The 21728-nt window shown below is 46.3% G+C and overlaps 1 protein-coding gene across 1 annotated transcript; it reads right to left on the reverse strand.

Moving 5' to 3' along the window:
• Positions 1-329: 329 nt before the first annotated feature.
• LOC135211975 (Golgi SNAP receptor complex member 1-like) lies at positions 330-11624 on the reverse strand. The gene is made up of 4 exons (XM_064245237.1): positions 11459-11624; positions 11086-11348; positions 6819-6954; positions 330-2620 (listed from the first exon to the last, which is right to left on the reverse strand). Exons 2-4 carry the CDS (start codon positions 11280-11282, stop codon positions 2231-2233), a joined length of 723 nt encoding a protein of 240 aa, XP_064101307.1. The 5' UTR covers positions 11283-11348; positions 11459-11624; the 3' UTR covers positions 330-2230.
• Positions 11625-21728: the final 10104 nt, after the last annotated feature.

Here is a 21728-nt window from a genome sequence, read left to right on the forward strand (position 1 = left end):
GCCAAAGTTCATTAGATCAAATGTGAATCTTCATACATTATATCAGGCTTACTAAAATTGACTTGTCTACAAATTCACCACGTGTAAGACATTGGCATAAACAACAGCAAGCATTGACATAAACAATCGAATTGAGAAATATCCATTTGCCATTGCCGGTTACCATAGTGACTTCCATAAATAGGAATAAAATAAATCTTTATTCCTCCTTCACTCATTGGAGAGGAAAGTGTTACCAAAATAAGCCACTAAATTTGTGGTTGTACCTTTGGCTAAAGAAACAAATAATGTGCAGGTCACAAAATGCTTTGGAAGAGGCAAAAGCAATATCTGATACTGGCAAAATCACACCTTTAATATTTCATTTAACTTAATGCATTTATAAATAAAGCTGCATTTTAAACCCAGCAGTAATAATTTACTGAAAAAAAACAGAATCAATGCATTTCATTTCGCACTAACAGCTGTGATGAGGGTAAAACACAGTCAGTTATTTTTCAGAAGTAAACATTATCAAAATGCAAATGGCCCTGGAACACTACTACTTATGTTCCTAAATTATTATACAATATGAAAATAATGCATGAAATATAACATGCAGTACTAAAACAAGTTTTATTAAAATGATCGATCTTAATTCAATTATTACGTATTTGAATTTTGCTAATGGACCTCTCTCTCACATGCAGCTTTAAAGAAACAAAAGCAGCAGATTTTTAGGTTTGGGCTGAACACAAAAGCCAGAAATATTTGAAGTGCCCAACAACATTGAAAGCTGCCATGGGATCAAAACTCGACAGTGTGCATTTAAAGTGGTTTAAGGAGATAATTCTGGAGCAGGCCATAATTTTATAAGGAACAAAACCTAACGAATAACAGTTATTATTCATAAGCTTTGTTCTACTTTGATTGAGTTTATTTAATATGGGGTTTTCTAGGGGTGATTTCTGTCGTTCAGGATTTTCTGTGGTCCAGCTATGGCCTGGTCCCAAGGGAGCCAGATTAAAGAGGTTGGACTGTACTGTGTCTTGGATATGTTGGTGATGGTTCTCATATAAAAAGTTTTATTAAACACATTGCATCCCTTGATTATAAAACTCAAAACTATATGTACTTATATCTTGGATATGAAACTCGCACTTTTCTATAATTCAAACCATTTTTCGTGTATTTCACAAAAACTTTCACATATCACACCCTTGACAGTACAGTACTTGTACTGAAAACAACATAGTATTCATTTCATATAATAAATGTATGGATAATACTTTAACAATAATTGTTCAGAGGCCATTCTATGACAATGGAAAAATGAGGTACACAATGATTAAAAGGAGTCACACTCTCATTATAACAAGGCACATGGCTTTACTGCAATCAATTCTAGTAACATGTTCTTATTAATATAGAGGAAAAGAGAGAGAGAGAGAGAGAGAGAGAGAGAGAGAGCAAAATGACTGGGAGTTATAAAGTACATTGTATCTGCAAAAAAATGTTCTGACTGTAAGTGAAACTACCACACATGGCATGCTCAAGCACAGAAATTAGTTTCATTTAATTTCTTCTGATTTCAGGACACTTGTTTTGAATTAGGAAGACAATTATCAATTGTATAATTCTACACTTTTGAAGAATTTAAAATGTGTTTCACCATTAATATTACACTTTCAAACTGGCTTATAACACAGCTGAAGTGTACTCAAAATTTCTAGGCTTACCAGACTGCTGAAGCTTGATGTACTGATCTGAAAGAGCTACTTTAGTTACACTACTGTACCTAAAACCTACAACTATACACTAACTATCCTTTTATTACATATAAAAAGGTTAAACAAAATAGACTATACTGCTACCAATCTGGCTTATGTTGCTGTCCTGGTAAAGAATGGTTTTAATCTGTCACCACCAGTTGACCATGCTATGAATGTGTACCAGCATTAGGTGGAATGCAAAGAAAGGTCAGAAAAGAGCTGGCTACACAACTGCATTATCCACAGTCTAGTATACCAGTCACTCTACAAAATGTCACCAGCACCATTTGATGATATAGGACTAACTATGATTTTGAAATATTTATGATAAAATACAATACAACACTCATATCAATACAAAACTAATTTCAACAGCAGTACCAAAATTTGCACAACCAATGATGCTGAATTCCTTATCTCATCTTTCCACTGTCACAACTTACCATTAAGCCCTGAATTTACATATAAATTTATGTTAACTAAAAAAGCATCCACCATAACAGAAAAGTCAAGCACAAGCCTATTACTGTTCCCAAAATTAGGCTGTCTCGCCTTTTACGAATGTTGATTTTGGTCATGAGTGTGTTGATTAAGGGAAACCTGTTTGAAAGGTCATTTACTTTTGTTTGAATCATCTTGAAGGCTTCTCGTTGTGATTTTAGGTGGTCTCGTGTTTCTACAGCTATTGTTATCTGCTCATCTACCATTCGCTCAGAGCTGGCAAGATGTTCACTCTCTTTAAGGTATAAGTCTCTTCGTGACAAACCAGCTAAACTTTTCCCATCATTCCTTCCACTCCCCAGTAACTGTTCACGCTCTCGTCTTGATTTTATTGTGTTATTCGTCCTCTGAAATTCATGTGTGTAGTCCTGAAAACGAAAACACAACAAATAGTGTAAAATGGCAAACTTACCAGCTATTCTGCAGAAATTGTACTGGATATAAAATAATCTTATACTGACAAATGTGGACCTGCTTCTGAATCTACAAAGTTTCTAAAATGAAAGCTAATAATGCTTGCCACTGAAATCATAATCATGAATTATAAAATAAAATATCACCTTACCAGGAAGTAACTCATTTCTGTAAGCACATGGAGTGTAAACTGAATAGCACTTCAACACATGGGATAATGCTATGTCTTTGCATACCTTGTTAGGTAGATTAGTTGTAATAACTGTCTCAAACATACTTCAATCACTCACAACAGTACAATTCCAACATGGCCAATATGCAGTATAAAGTAGATACATGACCATGAGACTATATGCCTTATATATTTAAACTGTAGTGGGAATGCACATAGCTTTGAAAGGAAAAAATATGAAGAGGGCCAATACTGAGCAGAATACAATGAACAATAAGAAATTTAACCCTTTGAATCAATTATGACACAGTGACTCAACAGTTCTGACAATTTTAAACTAGTTATTTTGACCCCTTGAAAAATTGGTTTGCATTTTTAAGTTTAATACAAAAAAGTAAAAGTTTTTTGCCTTCAAATGCCATCAAAGTAAGTATCATACCATGAACAGTAACTTCACAGACAAATTAAAATAATGCTTAACTTTGGCTCTGGAACTGAAAAGGCTTGCATAATCCTAATGAGTGAGAGTTAACAAAAAGAATCCAACACAAACATAATAAACACCTAGGTAATAACAAACACTGGATAGATCTCTCTTCAAGCTTTAAGAATTATAAAAGATATTATTTAACATCAAGTAAAGGCAACATATAGTACTACTACAAACTAGGCATAACCCATTGAGACAGTTTCCACTGTCTGAAAAGGATTAGTGTAACAGTATGAAAAATCAAACAATACATACTACCATAAAATAATTCTCATACAGCAGTGTTTAGGACCACACTGGCTCCAAAACACTTAAACAACTTTTGAATAACATAACCTCACTTACTTAGTTCCGTGTATGTCGTGTGGTTAAACCATGATTGATTTATCTGATGATCTAGCCTTATAATTCCAACTTAACTACTTTCTGCAACACTACAACACCCAAACACTTCTATTAGCCCCTTTTTCACTTCTACATTACATAAATACAAATATTTGCTTGAAGAATGTTAGTCTACTGCAATAGGCTCAAAGGGTTAACTTCAGGGAGCTTGGGATAATCCTCTACAATTTCAAAGCTAACCCACCAGGGATGATTCTAGTAGTGGCTATTGAGAATGTTCAAAGGTCATCAATGGCTATACGAATGGGGCATGACAAAAGAAGTGTCTTGTTGTTTGAGCATTTCTACTGAAAATCCAACATAGTTGCTTGTAAAACTGATGTAACACTTTCTGGAACATCACAATGGAACATCACCACTTTGCCCTTGAAGGAAAGCAGTCTTCAACATACAAGGACTATTTTAAATTACTTTTATAGTCTCTCAGGTAACCCTTGGCTTTTCTTTTACTTCACTGCCATTACATACTCTCCTTTCTTAGTGTCCACTGCTGGATTACCAATAATTAACCCTTTCAAGATTAAGATGCCGTCATCTGATATCAAACAATTCTTACTAACTGAGATTATGATGATGTTATGATATCATCCATTCAAAACTCTCCTTTGACCAACTGAATAGTAGCTTTAGCAGCCTACTCTGCAAATTCAGAGAAATTCATTGTTTTGCCTCTTTTAGAAAAGGAGGCAATATAAGTGGTAGAGGACCCTCACACTCTGGGTTTTTACAACTGACTGTTCGTGGTTCCCAAGGCCTTGGTGGGCTGGATTTGTTTGCATTGAAAACCAAATTCAAAATGGAGACAAATCAGTCTTATCATCCATTCGTCAAGGAGACTGGATGATCTCAATCAAAATGGAAGATGCGTACTTCCATACCCGTATTCACCAGGACTCAAGAAACTTTCTAAGGTTCATCTTCCAGAACAAGATTTATCAACTCAGAGCGCTGTGCTTCGGCCTGTCCACAGCTCCCAGGTGACAAATTGGCCTGGAGTTGAGAAGATGACAGGATTTTCTGAAATAAACCCAGAATGTTGTCGAGTTTATGCTAAATTGCTACTAAAAAGGGGTCAGAAGCAGCAGAGGCTAGTAGACCTGTAGATTAAGGAGGCACTGTAGAAGTTGCAAACACTGGCAACCAAGTCAAAACAGGAGTAAACTGTTGAAATATAACACTAGGATTATCTGGCGCCACAATGGGCGCTCACAAGACAATGACAATAATGGGAGCTTCTGCAACAGTGGGAGCTCATGTGCCAAAGGGAGCTTTGGTGCCACTTGGCACCTTGTAGACTCCAGGCCACTAGAAGATACAGGACACAAAGGCACCGACAGATGCTGAGGTGTAGGACGTTTCCTGGGCCTAGAGGGCCCTGGCGAAATGAATACTGAAGGGAGCTTAGGAGCCACGCCAGGAACTGATACAATAGCACCACTAGGCACCGAAGATGACTTGGGTGCTGGGGAACAACTGGCGAACAAGGCACAGGGGGAGAAGAATCTGGTGCCAACAGATGCTCAGAAACTTTCCTTAGTACAGAATCATCAACAGGAGAGACAGCTGGGTGCTCTAAAGATGATTTCTTCAAAGAAGAAGAAAGTCTCCTCGACGAAGAATGCTTGTCTGACACGAACTGTCCTTCTAATACAAGATTGTCATGGGAGATCTACTCAAAACTATCCCAGAAGCTACATGATGGGTGTCGATCCAGTGGGAGGTTACTAGTCTTCTTGGAAGGCACAAAAGATTGCAAATCACTATAAGCTTGTCTTTTCAGAGGACAAGACTTGTCGACAAAGCGTTATTGGCACTTAGGGAATGACTCATCAGAACTTAACACACTACAGGATAGATGAACATTTCATTAGAAATGCCTTTCCAGCGGTGCTCTGTTGAGACCTAGGATACTACAACAGGACCGACTAAGGGGGCGACTACCCGTAGGCAACCCCAATGACCTCCCTTGGGCTACCTGTAAGACTCCTTCCAGGTTTAGGGGAGTATGCCAAAGACCTTTTCCTTGGAGAATCAGTGGGACGAGCAGCTAACTCCTCCATTGCACTTGCACTGTCAACACCATAATCTTTATTACCTACCTTACCTACTAGAACTTTTACAGAAGCTCTTAATTGTGCCATGGCCTGCAACATTAATGAAAATTTTTTATCTTCCCACAATTCTAGGTGCAAGGGAGTCAGGTTGAACAGTTTGCAATAAAGGAATAGGTGGAACAGATGGAGAACCAGAAACAGAGGCATCAACATCAATAACATGACTAGCTAAGGTCTTTTTACTGCTAGCCCTAGAGGCCACTTTCCTCTTCTTATCAATTTCTAATTTATTCATATGACTAGTCACAGTCTTCCACGGATTATCATCCCACTGATTATCATCCTACATGTTAATTGAGGAGAACAAACTTGACCCCAACAGCTAGAGTAAATGGAATGTGGGTCATAACAAGATTTAATTAAAGGCTGCAATGCCTAAAACTTTGAGAACCAGTAAGGTAAACAAAGTCTAAAGTCAAAGTCTTGAAAAGTAAGTCAAAATCTGTACACTAATTTCCTGCACTATCTGATTTGTGCCGAGTCAGCTACCAAAAAGCAAGAGCACTTCACCATTGTCAGAAATAATCAACTGAGAAGTTCTACAATCCAAACCATTCTGCTGCTGCCAATCTCTGTTACAATCATCAGCTGGCAGAAGCAACTGAACTTCATGCTGAGTTGGTTCCTCTCCATCCTGAAAGTGGCTGGGGTTAGTCACCTAGCCAAAACAAAATAGCGCTACTTCGAATTTCCAAAATTCTAGCTGATGACGGACAGTGAAACTATAGCTATGTAATTACTCGGTAAGTTGCATTAAAAAAAAGTATTTTTTGGGTGTATGTATGTACTAGCAAATAGATACCCCCTAAAGGTAAAAAAAAAAAAAAAAAAAAAAAAAAAGTTAACCCATCAAATAACAAGGAACAGAAAGATATCAGTACATTGTGATCAAATCTGCCAACCTTTAAGAGTACGTACTACCTTGATACAATACTTTTCCATTAGGTTTATAACAAAAACTTAAAAATTACCTGAAGAATGTCCCGATGTCTTTGCAATGTGTGTATGATGGCAACAGAGGACCCATGGGGGCAACTGTTCATTCTGTCATTTACTTCTGTTAACGCTGACAACAACTGCTCTAATTCCACCGAGATTGTCTCATACCTGAGAAATAATTTTTCAAATAAATTTTTGTTTAAAAGAAGTCTATAAGTACATATGCTTAATCATAGGTAACAAGTTCGATAGGCACTCAATAAAATTAATATAAATTTTCATAATAAAATCTATTTGGATACTTACCAATTGTTAAATATAGCTTATATCTCTGCATTAACAAGAGAGTCGACATTCAAAGAAAATATCAAATGTCTGCCCGTATGACTGTCTAGTATATCTGTTCTCCACCAAGTGGGTTTTGAAAGTTTTAGCTCTTTGTTAGAATTCTCCTTAACAGCCCACTAAGTTGTGGGTAGGCTGGGTGGTGTCTACTTTAACAGTAGGTAAGTACCCAAATAATAAATATCATGAAAATTTACATTATTTAGGATGAATCTTACCTACTGTATAGACAGCTGATTTCCACATTGAGAAGAGGAGGGTGGGTAGTGCAGCTAGAACAAAATCCACTCAGCCAATCTAGCTAAAGGTCAGTTGCCTGAAATCCAAACCATCCTTAATTGATCTTGAATCCCTTCTGGATCTTACTGCTGCCAGAAGTCGGATTCCATTCAGGGAGCAAGGATCTCATATGTATATGTGTGCAGTAAAGAGCAACCTTGTGGAGATAACAACTTCAATTCAGCCATAATGAAGCAGACGTGGCATAAGGAGACCCTTGAGCCTGGTCCAAAAGCCCTATAAAACAACAGTCAACTTTGTGAAATACTACATACAGGTATGCTAAGGGCCTAAAAGAATGTTCTGTCTTCAGTTCAGGAAAAGACTTTATCCGCTATTATACTCTGTTTTTTTCCATCTGTCCATCCGCCTGTGGTGTTTGCGCATGGTAACACTGCGTCCCGGGCTTTAAATAATATCCTGTTTCAAATATTAACAGTGTAATTGGCATACAGTAGATTATTAAAACACTTTTAAGTTGCAAATGTACACCCAGATATCCTTTTATTTACCTAAAACTTACACATAGCGTAACTATTTAAAGCCCGGGACGCAGTGTTACCACGCGAAAACACCACAGGCGGATGGACAGATGGAAAAAACAGAGTATAGTCGTGGACAAGAGATTTGCAGTTTTTAAAAGTTGTTTCTATTTCTTTCAAATAGTGTGCAGCAAAAATAGAAGGGCATTTTCAGTATGTAGACTGGATCATTGCCAAAAGACAAATCAGGTATGTCTAAAAGCATATGAACTGGCAACAGCCCTGATTTCGTGTGCTCTTACTTTAAAAGTAGGAAAAAAATTCTTCCTGAATTTGAGTGTGCATCTATAATAAGGTTTCTGAGGAAGAAAGACAAAGCATTCTTGGACATAAGTCTATGGATTTTTAACGGCGCACCAGAGGTTACTGGCGGGGCCTCTGATCTTTTTAGTCCGGTCTAAGTAGTACCTCACCCTCACCAGGCAAAGAACCCTTCCCTCCTCCTCTGGACCTACAATAACCATGAGGTTTTTAATAGAGAACGATTGTGGCCAGGGACTGAAAGAAGACTCATTCTTAGCTATGAATCCCAGTATGAAGGAGCAAACAGCATTTCCTTGGGAAACCCAATGTGTTTGTCAATGGCCTGAAGCTCGCTCACGCATTTAGCAGTGGCCAACGCTACTAGAAACAGCATCTTCTTTGTTAGGTTCTTAAGAGAAATGGAATGCAAAGGCTCAAAAGCTGGACCTGTTAACCATTTAAGTGCCACATCTAGGTTCCATGAAATGGAATTATCTTATGTCTGTTTAGATGTCTTGAAAGATTTACTGAGATCACTCAAGTCATGATTTGCTTCTAAATCCACCTCTATGTTTAAAAACCGAACCGAACATCAACCTACATCCTCTAATAGTTGATGATTAGATCCTCTTGGTGGTTTAAGAAACAGAAGAAAATCCACTAATTGAGTTATAGTGGTTTTAGCAGACGAGACATTATTTCTGCTGCACTACTTGTGTAAGATAGATAGCCTGGTAGACTCGGCTGGTAGATGACATCTACATCTTGGAATAGCTTCCACAGCTTGCTTTGAAAAGCCCTTTGCCCTGACAAGCCTCCAGACAGTATGTAACCTGTCAAAGCTAAAATGGACAGACCTCGATGAAATCGCCAAAGGTGGGGCTGTTTGAAAAGATGTGGACTTTGAGGCAGTAACCTTGGAAAGTCCATAAGAAGTTTTAGAAGGTCTGAAAACCATTCTCTGAGAGGCCAAAAGGGAGCTATCACTGTCATTGATACATTGCAATGAGACTGGAATTTGCTGAGAACTGCCCTTACCATGCTGAACGGTGGAAAGGCATAGAGATCCATGTTCTCACAGTTTACCTCACAGCATCCATAGTCCACACCTGAGGGTCTGAAACTGGTGAACAATACAGCAGAAGTCGGAAGTTCCTCGAGGTGGTGAACAGGTTTACTGTTGGCCGGCTCCATAACTTCCAAAAGGCTGTTGCACACATTCGGATTCAGAGTCCACTCTGTTGAGAGGACTTGACCTCGTCGACTTGTCTACTAAAATATTCATCTTTCCCCGGATAAACCTGGTGATGATCCTGATCCAATTTTGGGGTGATTTTATACTTGATACGTAGCCTGTGAGCTAACTACATATTTTTTTTATACATCATTTAACTTAAAACCACTATATATTGCATTTTGGACTTGAAAATATGTTTGAAGGTTTCTTGAAAATTTCTAACATTTGTTTTGTTATCAAATGAGTACTCTTAAGAGATACTAGTGGACCCCACCCTAATACCCTCCTGTTCAGGGAACCACAGTGGGGAAGTGGGTTTTTTTTATCGTGGAAAAAGAAAAAAAAGTGAAATACGTACCTCCTGTATCATGCACAATGGTAAGGAACTGGTACCCTAGATTAACCATGTTAAGATTAAGTATGTGTGGTTGGTTGGGTTAAATGATGAAGAAATGAACATCAGAAACATTACAAGCACATATTCAAATATTAGGAAAGCAATATTTGCAGCCCAAAATGCAAGCGGGCTCCCAGTTTTAAATAAAATTTTACCCTTTTTTACTTATTAAGTTGTGGCAGGCATTTTCTACCTTTCTGAATGATACAATGCACTCATTCTTGTTCTTCTCAAACCCTAAAACCCCATTTCCCTACTGAGATTCCCATAGCCTAAATGTTGGATAACCTATTAGGTATTTTATGAACACTTCACAAGCTTATTATAGTTCCTATGACAGTTTCCTACAGCTAGCTCATTTTGTTAAAAAAAACTTTGATCTTTTGAAAGGTTTTGAGTAAAGGTTTCATAAATATCGAGGGAAAAGATGAATTTTCTGTAACAATGTTTGCAGCCCGGTTATTTATATGCCCTATTAACATACAAATAATGGCACCTTTTGTCAGACTGTGTTAAAAAATCAAAGAGGCCAGAGACCGGTGAGATGAGACATCCCTGATTAAGAACAACTTTGCTGTGTAGCCTAGCACTATGGATTAGGACTGGTCCATACAACTGTAGGTCTGGTGCTTTTTGTCCGCTGGTAGAGAGAAAAAATATAACCTAACCCACGTAATCCAATCTACCCTACACAACCTCTAAATAAACCTGGCCTACCCTAGGGCTATCTTATTGAAAATTTCTTGAGACATCAAAGAGTAGAGGTCTTAAGCTCCCTTTCTCACCAACAAGAAGTCGCGTCTGATGCCCATCTCCGATGTCAGGACGCGTTATAATGTACTTTATTGGGGGTTGTACACATTGATCGTACATGGTCCACCCCTGTACCATGCGGTTTTTTACCCTAGTAGCCTAGTACCTATCCTAGCTAGGTTAGGCCTCGATAACCTGATGCCTACTAGCTAAGTAAGTCGGTTTTAAGCGATTCTAACAAATCCAACTTCAGTTTCCATTGCAAATGTTTGGTTAACGTGTCAGAGGACCCCATAGGCCTAGCTAGGCTAACAAGACCTGAGATACCTGTAGGTGGAGTAGCTACCTACCTAGCCTAGTTACTTGGTTTAGCCTAGGCCTCCTACTGGTTAATCTAGTACTATAGCTAGCTAGCTAGTAGGTAGGTAATGACTAAAAATGATAGAGCTACCTAGACTACACCTACCTACCTACCTAGCTACGTACCTAAGATGACAACTTACATTTGGTCTCCAGACAGAAGTGCCACCGTTTCACTGTTGGCATTCGCCGCAGAACTAGAGCCATAACTGGCAGCGATTTTACTGAAAGACACTAATTTGACGTCGATTTCACTCTCCAACTGTCTCGCCCGCTTGCGGAGATCTTCAAAGGACATGTTTTCGTTCGCATGAACGTCCGTATCCCCTTTTGTTGACATTTGCAATGCCTGACACAACAGCTTCCCGTTCCGTCGAGCTCCCGAGTTTTGCGCTGTGTATTGTTCCTGTTAAAAGAAGTTACTAACTAAAATGTAATCACTTCATTTGTTCCTTGGTTTATTATCATATTTACCTTAGAATTATATAAATGCAAACACAAGATAAAGCAAATCACCTTAAAATCGTGATTTTAGTTCCCCTTCACATCTATCACAAATTCAATTTGAAAGAGTTTGAATTCAGTCTGAAAGAGTTTGGAGGTAAAAACCTGAGTAAATTAGAGTTTACGTGCACTTTGCATTAAATCAGACTAAAACAAAACTGTGAGAAACGTTAGGGTAATGTTTTTCTACCACCACGTCACAATGAAAGAAAACAAGCAATGAAATGCCAAACACTGTACCGTTTCGCAAGTTACTTTTTAAAAAGAAATCAGTAATACACTTCTCTGTGTCCAAACTATATACAATAAAATAATATTTTAAAATATTTTTCTTTAATTTTTTCCAAAATAATGAAAAATCTTTGTTAGTATATTCATAAGTGTAACCATAATATTCAGGAAAAGCTATACCAAACGATACTTAATTGCTCCAGCCTCAATAGCCACGTACAGTCAACAGTTAATTGTTTTATTCCATGCTACTTGCCTGACACTTGACGAATAAGACTGGAGGCGTGTGAAGTGTTTGGGAAAATGTGTATGATTATTCTTTTCTTTAAAATGTTGTTTAATCTACCTTAATTAGACCTCCGATAAAGATAAGTTAACACAATTTGAGCTTTAAAAATCTGTCATGACTGTTTGCTACTATGACGTAACATTATAGTCTGCTACAACCCTATTCCTTAACAATCTCTTGATAATTGCAAATATGTCACAGATTTCATCCTTAATTTTATATATGTTGCTTCTAATCATCTCTGGCATATAAATAAAAGTATGACTTTTTGTTTTAGAAGTCAGCATTAATCTGATACGGGCCCACTCTCCCATGACAACCCCTGCCCCCTGATAAGATTTTTTCTTTTATATCAAACTATGCGAGTTATCAGGCACTGCAGGGTTGGTTGTTGTATAATACGTGTTTGGTCAATAATCAAAGCTTGCTTTCAACTGGTCGACCCATCTCAAGCGGCTGAGCTTGCACAAATGGTATTGCATTGTTAATGGGTTTCTGCTTAGGGGAAGATGTTTACAGTTCAATATATATCCACGGGCGGTCGGGGACGGAACTTCAAAATTGGCGCTCAGTGCCGAGACTGGTTCTCGACGGAAACGGTGTATTTATGTATTAACGAGAAGAAGGAGGATACGTTCCTTTTTTGTATTTACTGCAGTTATTGAACTTAGGGTCATATGTGTCTGCGTGGAAGAGGGACAAAATGGACCTTTGAACCCCCTCTGAATCGGGCCTTCTAAAGGGGTACACTTCCCCTAACTGTTTTTATGAAGAAACTGTATCATGTTAAGATTCAAATTAATGGCGAAGCCTGCAGTGAGTTTTAGCTTTTGACTGATACTATATGTAGTCGCCAGTAACTATTGCAAATCACGCCAGAATCATCATCATAACAAATATTCTTTTACAAAGTACAAGAAGCTGCAGTAGATACGGAATTTTCCTATTGAAGAACATTTTCCGTTCTAACGTTTTATTATTTTTTCACTTGGTTTTTCTCAACATTTCATTGAAGTCCGTGAAGAATTAAGGTGAAAGTAATGAAGGTAAAATTTGACATTATGTGCTCTATACATCTACACAAAAAGCTCATCCACAAGATGTAAACCCCATGCACACACGGGACAATAACTCAACCCCACCTCCTCATTACAAATACCTCTTTCTAATTCATGCCGTCTATCCATCACCCTCTACTAGATTTTTCCTCGTCTTCTGCACTTCCGAATTGTATGGTCTTTTCATCACCTATTATCTTTCATTTGCTCTCAGAACGCCGGGATCCACCCTTTCATTGGCCATGACTCTTTCACCACTGCTACGTTCTACATTTTTCACATCATATATACTACTGTAATAATAATTTCCAAAGTATCCACCTTCATACATTGTCACACCTTGACTCCAACAGATGCTTCAAGGTCCCTCATCACATTTTGCACCCGTCTGCCTTCTCATCAGTGTTGCCAAAGTGCGGAGAAACGACCAAAAGTGCGGAGAAGATTCGAGGGGGAGTCATTGAATGCAGAGCTGAGGTCTGCACTCCTCACGTATGCGGCGCTGTCGGTCCGCATATATATTTATGCTTTTAAAACTTTTTTTCCATCAATGAAAAATGATTGAAATTATATGATATTTTTGAAAGTACTAATATTTTTGAAAAATTAACCATTTTCACTAGTCTCGAGTGTTCACGCGCCAATATCAAATACGATCATGCGATTGTCAATTAAGAACTGATTTTGACAACAGCATATGACGTAACCCAAACGTGATGTTTTAAAATGCATTCATTCTTTAAGTCCAGCAATCTTCAATTTGCGTTTTGTAATTTCATATATATACATATATATATCTATATATATATATACTATATATATATATATATATAATATATAATATACATACTCATATAGTTTAGTAAAATTTAATTAATTTGTGAATTAATCTCAGGGTGAAGGCTGACTTACATTATTGTAAACTTAGTCATGTTTAATGAGTTTTTATTTTATTTATTTATTTATTTTGAGAAAACAACTGCAAATATGCATTAGGCAATTGCATTAGTTGAAGTGATTTAACTGATTATAACCGAATAAGTTTCGATATAAGTATGCTAGGAAGTGGAAATTACACTACACATCCCGGTGCGGAGCTATAATTTCTCGGTGATGTGCGGACTTTGCGGTAACCCTGGCTCCGGCATCGCATTACAGACGACAGGCCCCACTGGCCATGTCCGTGCTGCACCCAGACGCGATTGCAGTTGGCCATTGCCTTCAATACGTGTCTTCACACTATGCGATTGTTTCCTGCATATAAGTGCGACAGCAGTAGACTTCCACAGTTCCACTGCTTCTGGTGATCGGGTGCATTGGGTATTGAAAACATTTGAGGGATATAAATAGTGTTATTCCCGTTGCTGAATAACCACTTGTTCCATGCAACGAAAAAACACCATACAATAATAATAACAATAGTGTTATTCGTAAATAAGAAAGAACTACAGGTATGGATTGCTTAAATATAAACTACTGAGAAATGATTTACTATGATTTGCTGTTTTTTTCATTAAGGTTACATTTACGTTTTGATACTGAAATTATTAGAAGGTTATCGGCAGATTATTGATATAAAAGAGGACTAAAAGCTTTTGATTTCGATATATATGATTTTTTTAGAAGTTTTTATAGTTAACACTTACGTTTTACTTACATTAATTAATGAAACAGAGATATGGATTTTTTTATATCAAAGTAAAAGAATTTTGTTTTTATATAGATATAACAGTTTTATACTTTTTTGATAATAGAGATGTTTCAGCTAACACTAGTTGTTTTCATTTCTCCTTTTTTAATTTCTATATGGAAAAGCAAATTTACAAGGAAAGGTCCATATTATTTCCTCTTATTTGATGGTAACTGCCAGTTGTTGTGCTGGCGAAATATCATCTCGAATGTCGTATTTCTTTTAGCGACTGGTCATGCAGATGTGACAAGAATTCCTCAAAGGGTTTTGTTTAGACATTCTGAAGTAATTGCAAAATTTATCATTATCTCTCTTCAGCTCCTCGAAAATTGTGACAAATGCACCGTACAAGTGCCTTTGTGTATTCAAAAGGGTGTGTACCGAATGAATTCTAGGTTTTCTCTTCTTTTTTCTCAAATGTAATAAAATAAAGACAATTTTCTCTTCCTGTATATGTAGTCACCACCACAGGCTGAGAGCAGACTGCAAGCGCTTGTCAAAATTGGGTCACTTTGTGCGGCAGTCGGACAAATGTACGATTTGCGCAATTTTGTGTGTCGCATTTAGATCCGGCACCGCAATCGTATCTTGGTGCGACTAGAATCGCATAGTGTGAAAGGCCCGATTCAGCAGCAGAGGGAACGAACTATTGTCCGCGACAGTACCATGTATGCTTATCTAATCCATGGAGATGGGTAGAAATGTTTAGTGCCGGAACTACTAAAAACAATTTTAGCTGCTCCATTTATTGATGAACTGTGCTGATTGGTCGTAAAAATATTCTTGAAAAGTCTGTTGTTATTGTTAGATTGAACGTACGACTGCCTGTACTTTATGCACCATTTTCAAAAGTAATATAAAGTAATTTACAATTTACACTAAAGACACAAGTTAAAGTTCGGTAAAGAGACTTCGTTTCTGGGAAATTGCTTTCTCGTTGTAACACCCTATTAACGAACGAATAATGAGACCACAGGAGCTCGAAATGATTTTGTTTGAATTAGTATTTCTTATTAGGCTTCCATCATGCAGACGATCTAAAAAGTCACATTTGAAGTTATTTTACATGATGTTTTGTATACTTCGTTCATTGTTTACCTTGGCGCGTTCGTTTCAACTTTGTGCGTTCATTCTGATTGGGCCATACCGCCCGGCACCGTCGACCCGCCTCGCCGGGCCGTCCCGCCTGGCCCGGGTTCCCGGGCCGCAGGGCGCCCTGTCGCCGCCCGTCCCGGGAAACTCCCGGGCGGGCCGGTCCCGCCCCCCGTCCCGGGTGGCCCAGGGCGCCGCCCCCGCCCGTCCCGGGACTGGCGGGCCCGTCGCCCGCCCGTCCTGGGCGGGCCAAGGGCGGGCCCGTCGCCCGCCCTGGCCCGTGCCGCCAGGCCGGGCCGGTCGGGCCCGCCCCGTCCCTCGGACGCCAGCGGGCCCGTCGCCCGCCGTCCCGGGTCCCGGCGGGCCGTCGCCCAGCCCGTTTCCCGGGACCCTGGCGGGCCGTCGCCCGCCCGTCCGGGACGCCAGGCGGGCCCCGTCGCCCGCCCCGTCCCGGGCCCGCCCGGTCCCGGGACGCCAGGCGGGCGTGCCGCCCGTCGGGATGGCGGGCGGGCCCGTCCCGGGCGGGCCGGGTCCCGCCCCCCGTCCCGGGAGCCTGGCGGCGCCCGTTGCACGCCCCGGTCCCCGGGACCCCAGGCGGGCCGTCGCCCGCCGTCCCGGGACGCCTGGCGGGCCGTCGCCCGCCCGTCCGGGCGCCTGGCGGGGCCGCGCCCCCCCGTCCCCACGGGCCCCGGGGGCCGGGTAGCCCCGCCCCGTCCCGGGACCCGGCGGGCCGTCGCCCGCTCCGTCCCGGGACGCCGGCCGGGTAGCCCGCCGTCCCGGGACGCCTGGCCCGGGCCCGCCCGCCCCACCGTCCCGGGACGCCTGGCGGGCCGTCGCCCCGCCCTCCCCCCGGGTCCGGGCCCCCTGGTGGGCCGTAGCCCGCCCGTCCCGGGACGCCTGGCGGGCCCGTCCGCCCGCCCGTCCCGGGGACGCCCTGGCGGGCCGTCTCCCGCCCGTCCCGGGACGCCTTGGCGGGCCGTCCGCCCGCCCGTTCCCCGGGACGCCTGGCGGGCCGTCGCCCCGCCCGTCCCGGGACGCCAGGCCCGGGCCGTCTCCCGCCCGGCCCGGGACGCCTGGGCGGGCCGGGCCGCCCGCCCCTTCCGTCCCGGGACGCCAGGCGGGCCGTCGCCCGCCCCGTCCCGGGACGCCTGGCGGGCCGTCGCCCGCCCGTCCCGGGACGCCTGGCGGGCCCGTCGCCCTCCCTCCTCCCGGGACGCCTGGCGGGCCGTCGCCCGCCCTCCCGGGACCCGGCCGGCCGGGCCCGCCCGCCCGCCCGTCCCGGGACGCCTGGCGGGCCCCGTCGCCCGCCCGTCCCGGGACCGCCAGGCGGGCCGGCGCCCGCCGGTCCGGGAACGCCTGGCGGGCCGTCTCCCGCCCGTCCCGGGTGACGGGCCGGGCCGGGCCCGTCCCGGGCCCGCCTGGCGGGTCCCGGGACGCCTGGCGGGCCGTCGCCCGCCGTCCCGGGACGCCGGCGGGCCAGTCGCCGCCCATCCCGGGACGCCTGGCGGGCCAGTCGCCCGCGTCCCGGGAACGCCTGGCGGGACGCCTCGCCCTGGCCCGTCCCGGGACGCCTTGTCTCCCGGGGTACCCTGGCGGGGCCTCCCGCCCGCCGTCCGGGACGCCTGGCGGGCCGTCCGCCCGCCCTCCCGTCCCCTGGGACGCCTGGCGGGCCCGTCGCCCGCCCGTCCCGGGACTGCGGGCCGTCCCGGGCTGGGACCGTCGGACGCCCTGGGGCGGGCCGGTCGGCCCACGCCTGGCGGGCCGGCGCCCGCCCGTTCCCGGGACGCCTGGCGGGCCGGTCGCCCGCCCACCGTCCGCCCGGGACGCCTGGCGGCCGGCGCCCGCGCCGTCCCGGGACGGCCTGGCGGGCCGGGCCCGGCCACCGTCCCGGGGACCGCCTGGCGGGCCGGCGCCCGCCCGTCCCGGGACCGCCTGGCGGGCCCGTCCCGCCCGGCCCGTCCCGGGACGGCTGGCGGGCCGGCGCCCGCCGTCCCGGGAACGCCTGGCGGGCCGTCGCCCGCCCGTCCCGGACCCGCCTGGCGGGCCGTCGCCGCCGTCCCGGACGCCTGGCCCGGGCCGTCGCCCGGTCCGTCCCGGGACGCCTGGCGGGCCGTCGCCCGCCCGTCCCGGGAACGCTGGCGGGCCCGTCGCCCGCCCGTCCCGGGACGGGCCTGCGGGCCGTGCCCGCCCCGTCCGGGCGCCAGGCGGGCCGCGCCCGCCCCGTCCCGGGAGCTGCGGCCCGTCGCCCGCCCGTCCCGGGAGCCAGGCGGCGTCGCCCGCCCGTCGGGACGCGCACCGGCGGGCCTCGCCGCTCGTCCCGGGACGCCAAGGCGGGCCGTCCGGGACGCCAGGCGGGCCCCCGTCGCCCGCACCGTCCCGGGACGCCAGGCGGGGCCAGTGCTCGCCCGTCCCGGGACGCTGGCGGGCCGTCGCCCGGCCGTACCCGGGACGCCTGGGCGGGCCGTCGCCCGCCAGTCCGCGGGACGCCTGCGGGCCGTCCTCCCGCCCGTCCCGGACGCCCAGGCAGCCCGTCGCCCGCCCTCCCGGGACGCCTGTGCGGGGCCGCGCCCGAGCCCGTCCCGGACGCCAGGCGGCCGTCGCCGCGCGTCCGTCCGGGACGCCTTGGCGGGCCCTCGCCCGCGGTGAGCCGTCCCGGACGCCAGCGGGCCGTCGCCCGCCCGTCCCCTGTACGCCTGGCGGGCCGTCGCCCCCAGTACCGTCCCGACGCCAGGCGGGTGGCCGTCGCCCTCCCGTCTGACGCCCTGGCTGGGCCCTATCGCCGCCCGTGCCCGGGACGCCCGGCGGGCCGCGCCCGCCCGTTTCGGGACGCCTGGCGTGCTCCCGACCCCGGCGGGTCCCCCGGGACGCCAGGCGGGCCTCGCCCGCCCGTCCCGGGACGCCTGCCCTGGCCTGGGTCCGCCCGGCCCCTCCCCGACGCCAGGTCGGGCCGTCGCCGCCCGTCCCGGGACTCCTGGCGGGCCCTCGCCCGCCCTCCCGGACGCCAGGCTCGAGCCGTCGCCCGGCCCGGTCCCGGACGCCTGGCGGGGCCGTCGCCCGCCCGTCCCGGGACGCCTGGCGGGCCGTCGCCCTCCCGTCCCGGGACGCCGGCGGGCCGTCCCGCCCGCTTATTCCCCGTCCCGGGACGTCCAGCCGGGCGGGTCGCCCGCCCGTCCCGGGACGCCTGGCGGGCCGCGCCCGCCCGTCCCGGGCCCCTGCGGGCCGTCGGGCCGCCCCTTTCCCCGGACCCCTGGCTGGGCCGTCAGCCGCGGCCGTGCCCGGACCCCGCCGGGCCGGCGCCCGCCCCGTCCCCGGGCCCCTGGGCGGGGCCGTCGCCGCCCGGGTCCCGGTAACCTGCCGGCCGTCCCGGGCCCCTCCCGGTCCGGGACCCCTGGCGGGCCGTCGCCCGCTACCGTGGGCCCCTGGCGGGCCGTCGCCCGCCCGTCCCGGGACCCCTGTGGCCGTCGCCCGCCCGTCCCGAACGCCTGGGCGGGCCTTCCCGCCCTTCCCGGGACCCCTGCCGGGCCGGTCCCCGCCCGCCCGTCCCCGGGACGCCTGGCGGGCCGTTTTCCCCCCGACCCCAGCCCCGTCCCTTGACGGGTGGGGCCGACCCCGGGGTCCCGCCCTATCCCGGGACGCCGGCCCGGGCCGGGTCGCCCACCCCAATTTCCCCTGTCCGTCCCGGGATGCCAGGCGGCCCGTCGCCCGCCCGTCCCCGTGGACGCCAGGCGGGCCGTCGCCCGCCCGTCCCGGGACGCCAGGCGGGCCTCGCCCGCCCTCCCTATAGAGAGTAACACCTCTGCTTAACCTTAGAACCAGAATATGCCACTGAATCCTTTCAATTCTCCAGGGCCTTCTCTAAACAATCCTCTGCTTCTTCTCTTCGCATGCCAGAATCTTCTCTGAATCCTCTCCTTCTTATCCTTGCACTCCACAAATCTTCTCTGAAGTCTCTGCTTCTTCTTCTGACGCTCCCTGAATCTTCTCTTAATCCTCTGCTTCTCCTGGCACTCCACCAATCTTTTCTCAATGTTTCCCTTCTCCTGCCCCTCCCCCAATCTTCTCTCTATCCTCTGCTTCCAATCTTGCCACTCCACAAATCCTTTCTTTTCCTTTCCCATTCACCAATCAATAAAACTCTTACAAAATGTTTTATACTTATTTCCAGATAACTTTCATTTCCTTCAACCATTAACAAACCAAACTTATTACATATAAACATCAAACCTTCCATATAGTACACTTCAAAACTTTCATCAAATACAAGCCTTTACTTTTCACAATCATAAAATAAAGTATTGCACTTCACTCTTAAAATCCATTCCAAACTAAAATCAATTCTAACACATTGCATTTATCAAACAAGTCCTTTCATTCCAGTTAAACTCCAATTATTATCTAAATAACAAAATTTGCTAAAAAAATTCATTGTGTAAATGAAAATCGTACTTTCTAGATAAACTTTATTGATTTCAATAAAAAAAAAAAACTTTCCATACAACAAACATCCTCCTCAAATTTTTCACATCTGATCCCTCTTCACAAGGCCAGCTTAGACTTGGTCGCTCCATTCCTTGAACATGGACAGCTGCTCCTTCATTTTCCACTTCTCCTTCTCCACGCATCTCTAATTCCCAGGCAGCTTCTTCACCTGGCAAACCAATTTCTCCTTCGCTCCTCGCACCTCTCCAACCTCATCTTCCAACTGGTCGTTCCATTCGCCCTGAACACCGCTCTTCCTATCCAGCCACTTGAAGCCATGATTTCCTTCCTCTAGGAGGCACCTCAGTCCTTTCTCTTCAGTTTTGCAACCTCAACTTCACAATGGAGTCCACACCACCTTTCCTTCCTAAGGTCTTCCACTTTCTCCTGCAGGAGCTCGAACCTGACCTCGGCGTCTTTCCTGTCCGATTAGCGCTTTTCGGTCGCGTCTTTTCGTTCCTGGACGAGCCTCGCCATCCCGCGCCGCTTCTTCGCTCTATATCTGCAGGTCTTCTCCTTCTGTCGTAGCAGTTTCTCTTGCCTCTCAACCTGCCAGTTTGCCTCTGGCAATTGCACTACTGTCGGTTCCCTTATCCTCTCACATAGGGCATCTTTGTGTAATCCATCAACTGCTCATTTTCTCTGTGTCCTTGACAATTTCTTGTCTTCCAGCTGCTGTTTTTCCATCTTCACTTGATCCTTCTCCTTCACAAACAACGTCTCACCTTCGAATAAGTGGGCCCTTTCTTGCCAGGGCCTGTTCTTGCAACACCTCCTCAGTTATCTGCATCACACGAGTGCTTTCTTCCTTTCCGCCCGCCGCCTGAATCTCTTCATTGTAGTCAAGCCTCTGTTGCAGCTCAAAAATTATCCTGTCCAAGTTCACCTGCTGCTCTCTCTGGTACTGGATGGTGTCTCGCAAGGCCGAAATTCTCTCCTTCAATTCCATTTCCTTGGGCTCTTCACCTCCATCATCAGGAATTACGAGGACCTCACCAGTCAATAGGCAGCCTATAAACAACATCACTATCCTTGCGTCACACTTCTCTCCGTATTTCAAACAACATCTACACAACAACGTCACACAACAGCTGCTGCCAAGGCCAGGTAAGGCCACATTTTCTTCAAACTGGAATACCCACTTCATATACTCTCCTCTATATCTCTCGCTTTTTCCTTGATTTTCAATATTTTACAAGAGATATTTCGATTTATCGAAATATAGCAAGAAACATTCTGAAAGATTTTTAATCATGCCTTGTAGGTTTTATAAATTGCTGCAATTTTCTCTCTCTCTCTCTCTCTTCTCCTCTCTCTCCTCTCTCTCTCTCTCTCCTCTTCTCCTCTCTCTCTCTCCTCTCGTCCTCTCTCTCTCTCTCTCTCTCTCTCGGGATCTTTTTGCAGTAAGTATCTTTTTTGTTTTGGTCTCTTATCGTCTTATCT

This window comes from Macrobrachium nipponense, chromosome 40, assembly GCF_015104395.2.
Source record: "Macrobrachium nipponense isolate FS-2020 chromosome 40, ASM1510439v2, whole genome shotgun sequence".
Taxonomy (NCBI): Eukaryota; Metazoa; Arthropoda; class Malacostraca; order Decapoda; family Palaemonidae; genus Macrobrachium; species Macrobrachium nipponense.

Coding starts and splice junctions, on each gene's coding strand:
- LOC135211975 (XM_064245237.1), bottom strand. CDS start 11,282: ATGTCAACAAAAGGGGATACGGACGTTCATGCGAACGAAAACATGTCC. Junction 6,955..11,085: donor CTTCTGTCTGGAGACCAAAT/GTAAGTTGTCAT, acceptor ATTATTTCTCAG/GTATGAGACAATCTCGGTGG. Junction 2,621..6,818: donor GACATCGGGACATTCTTCAG/GTAATTTTTAAG, acceptor TTTCGTTTTCAG/GACTACACACATGAATTTCA.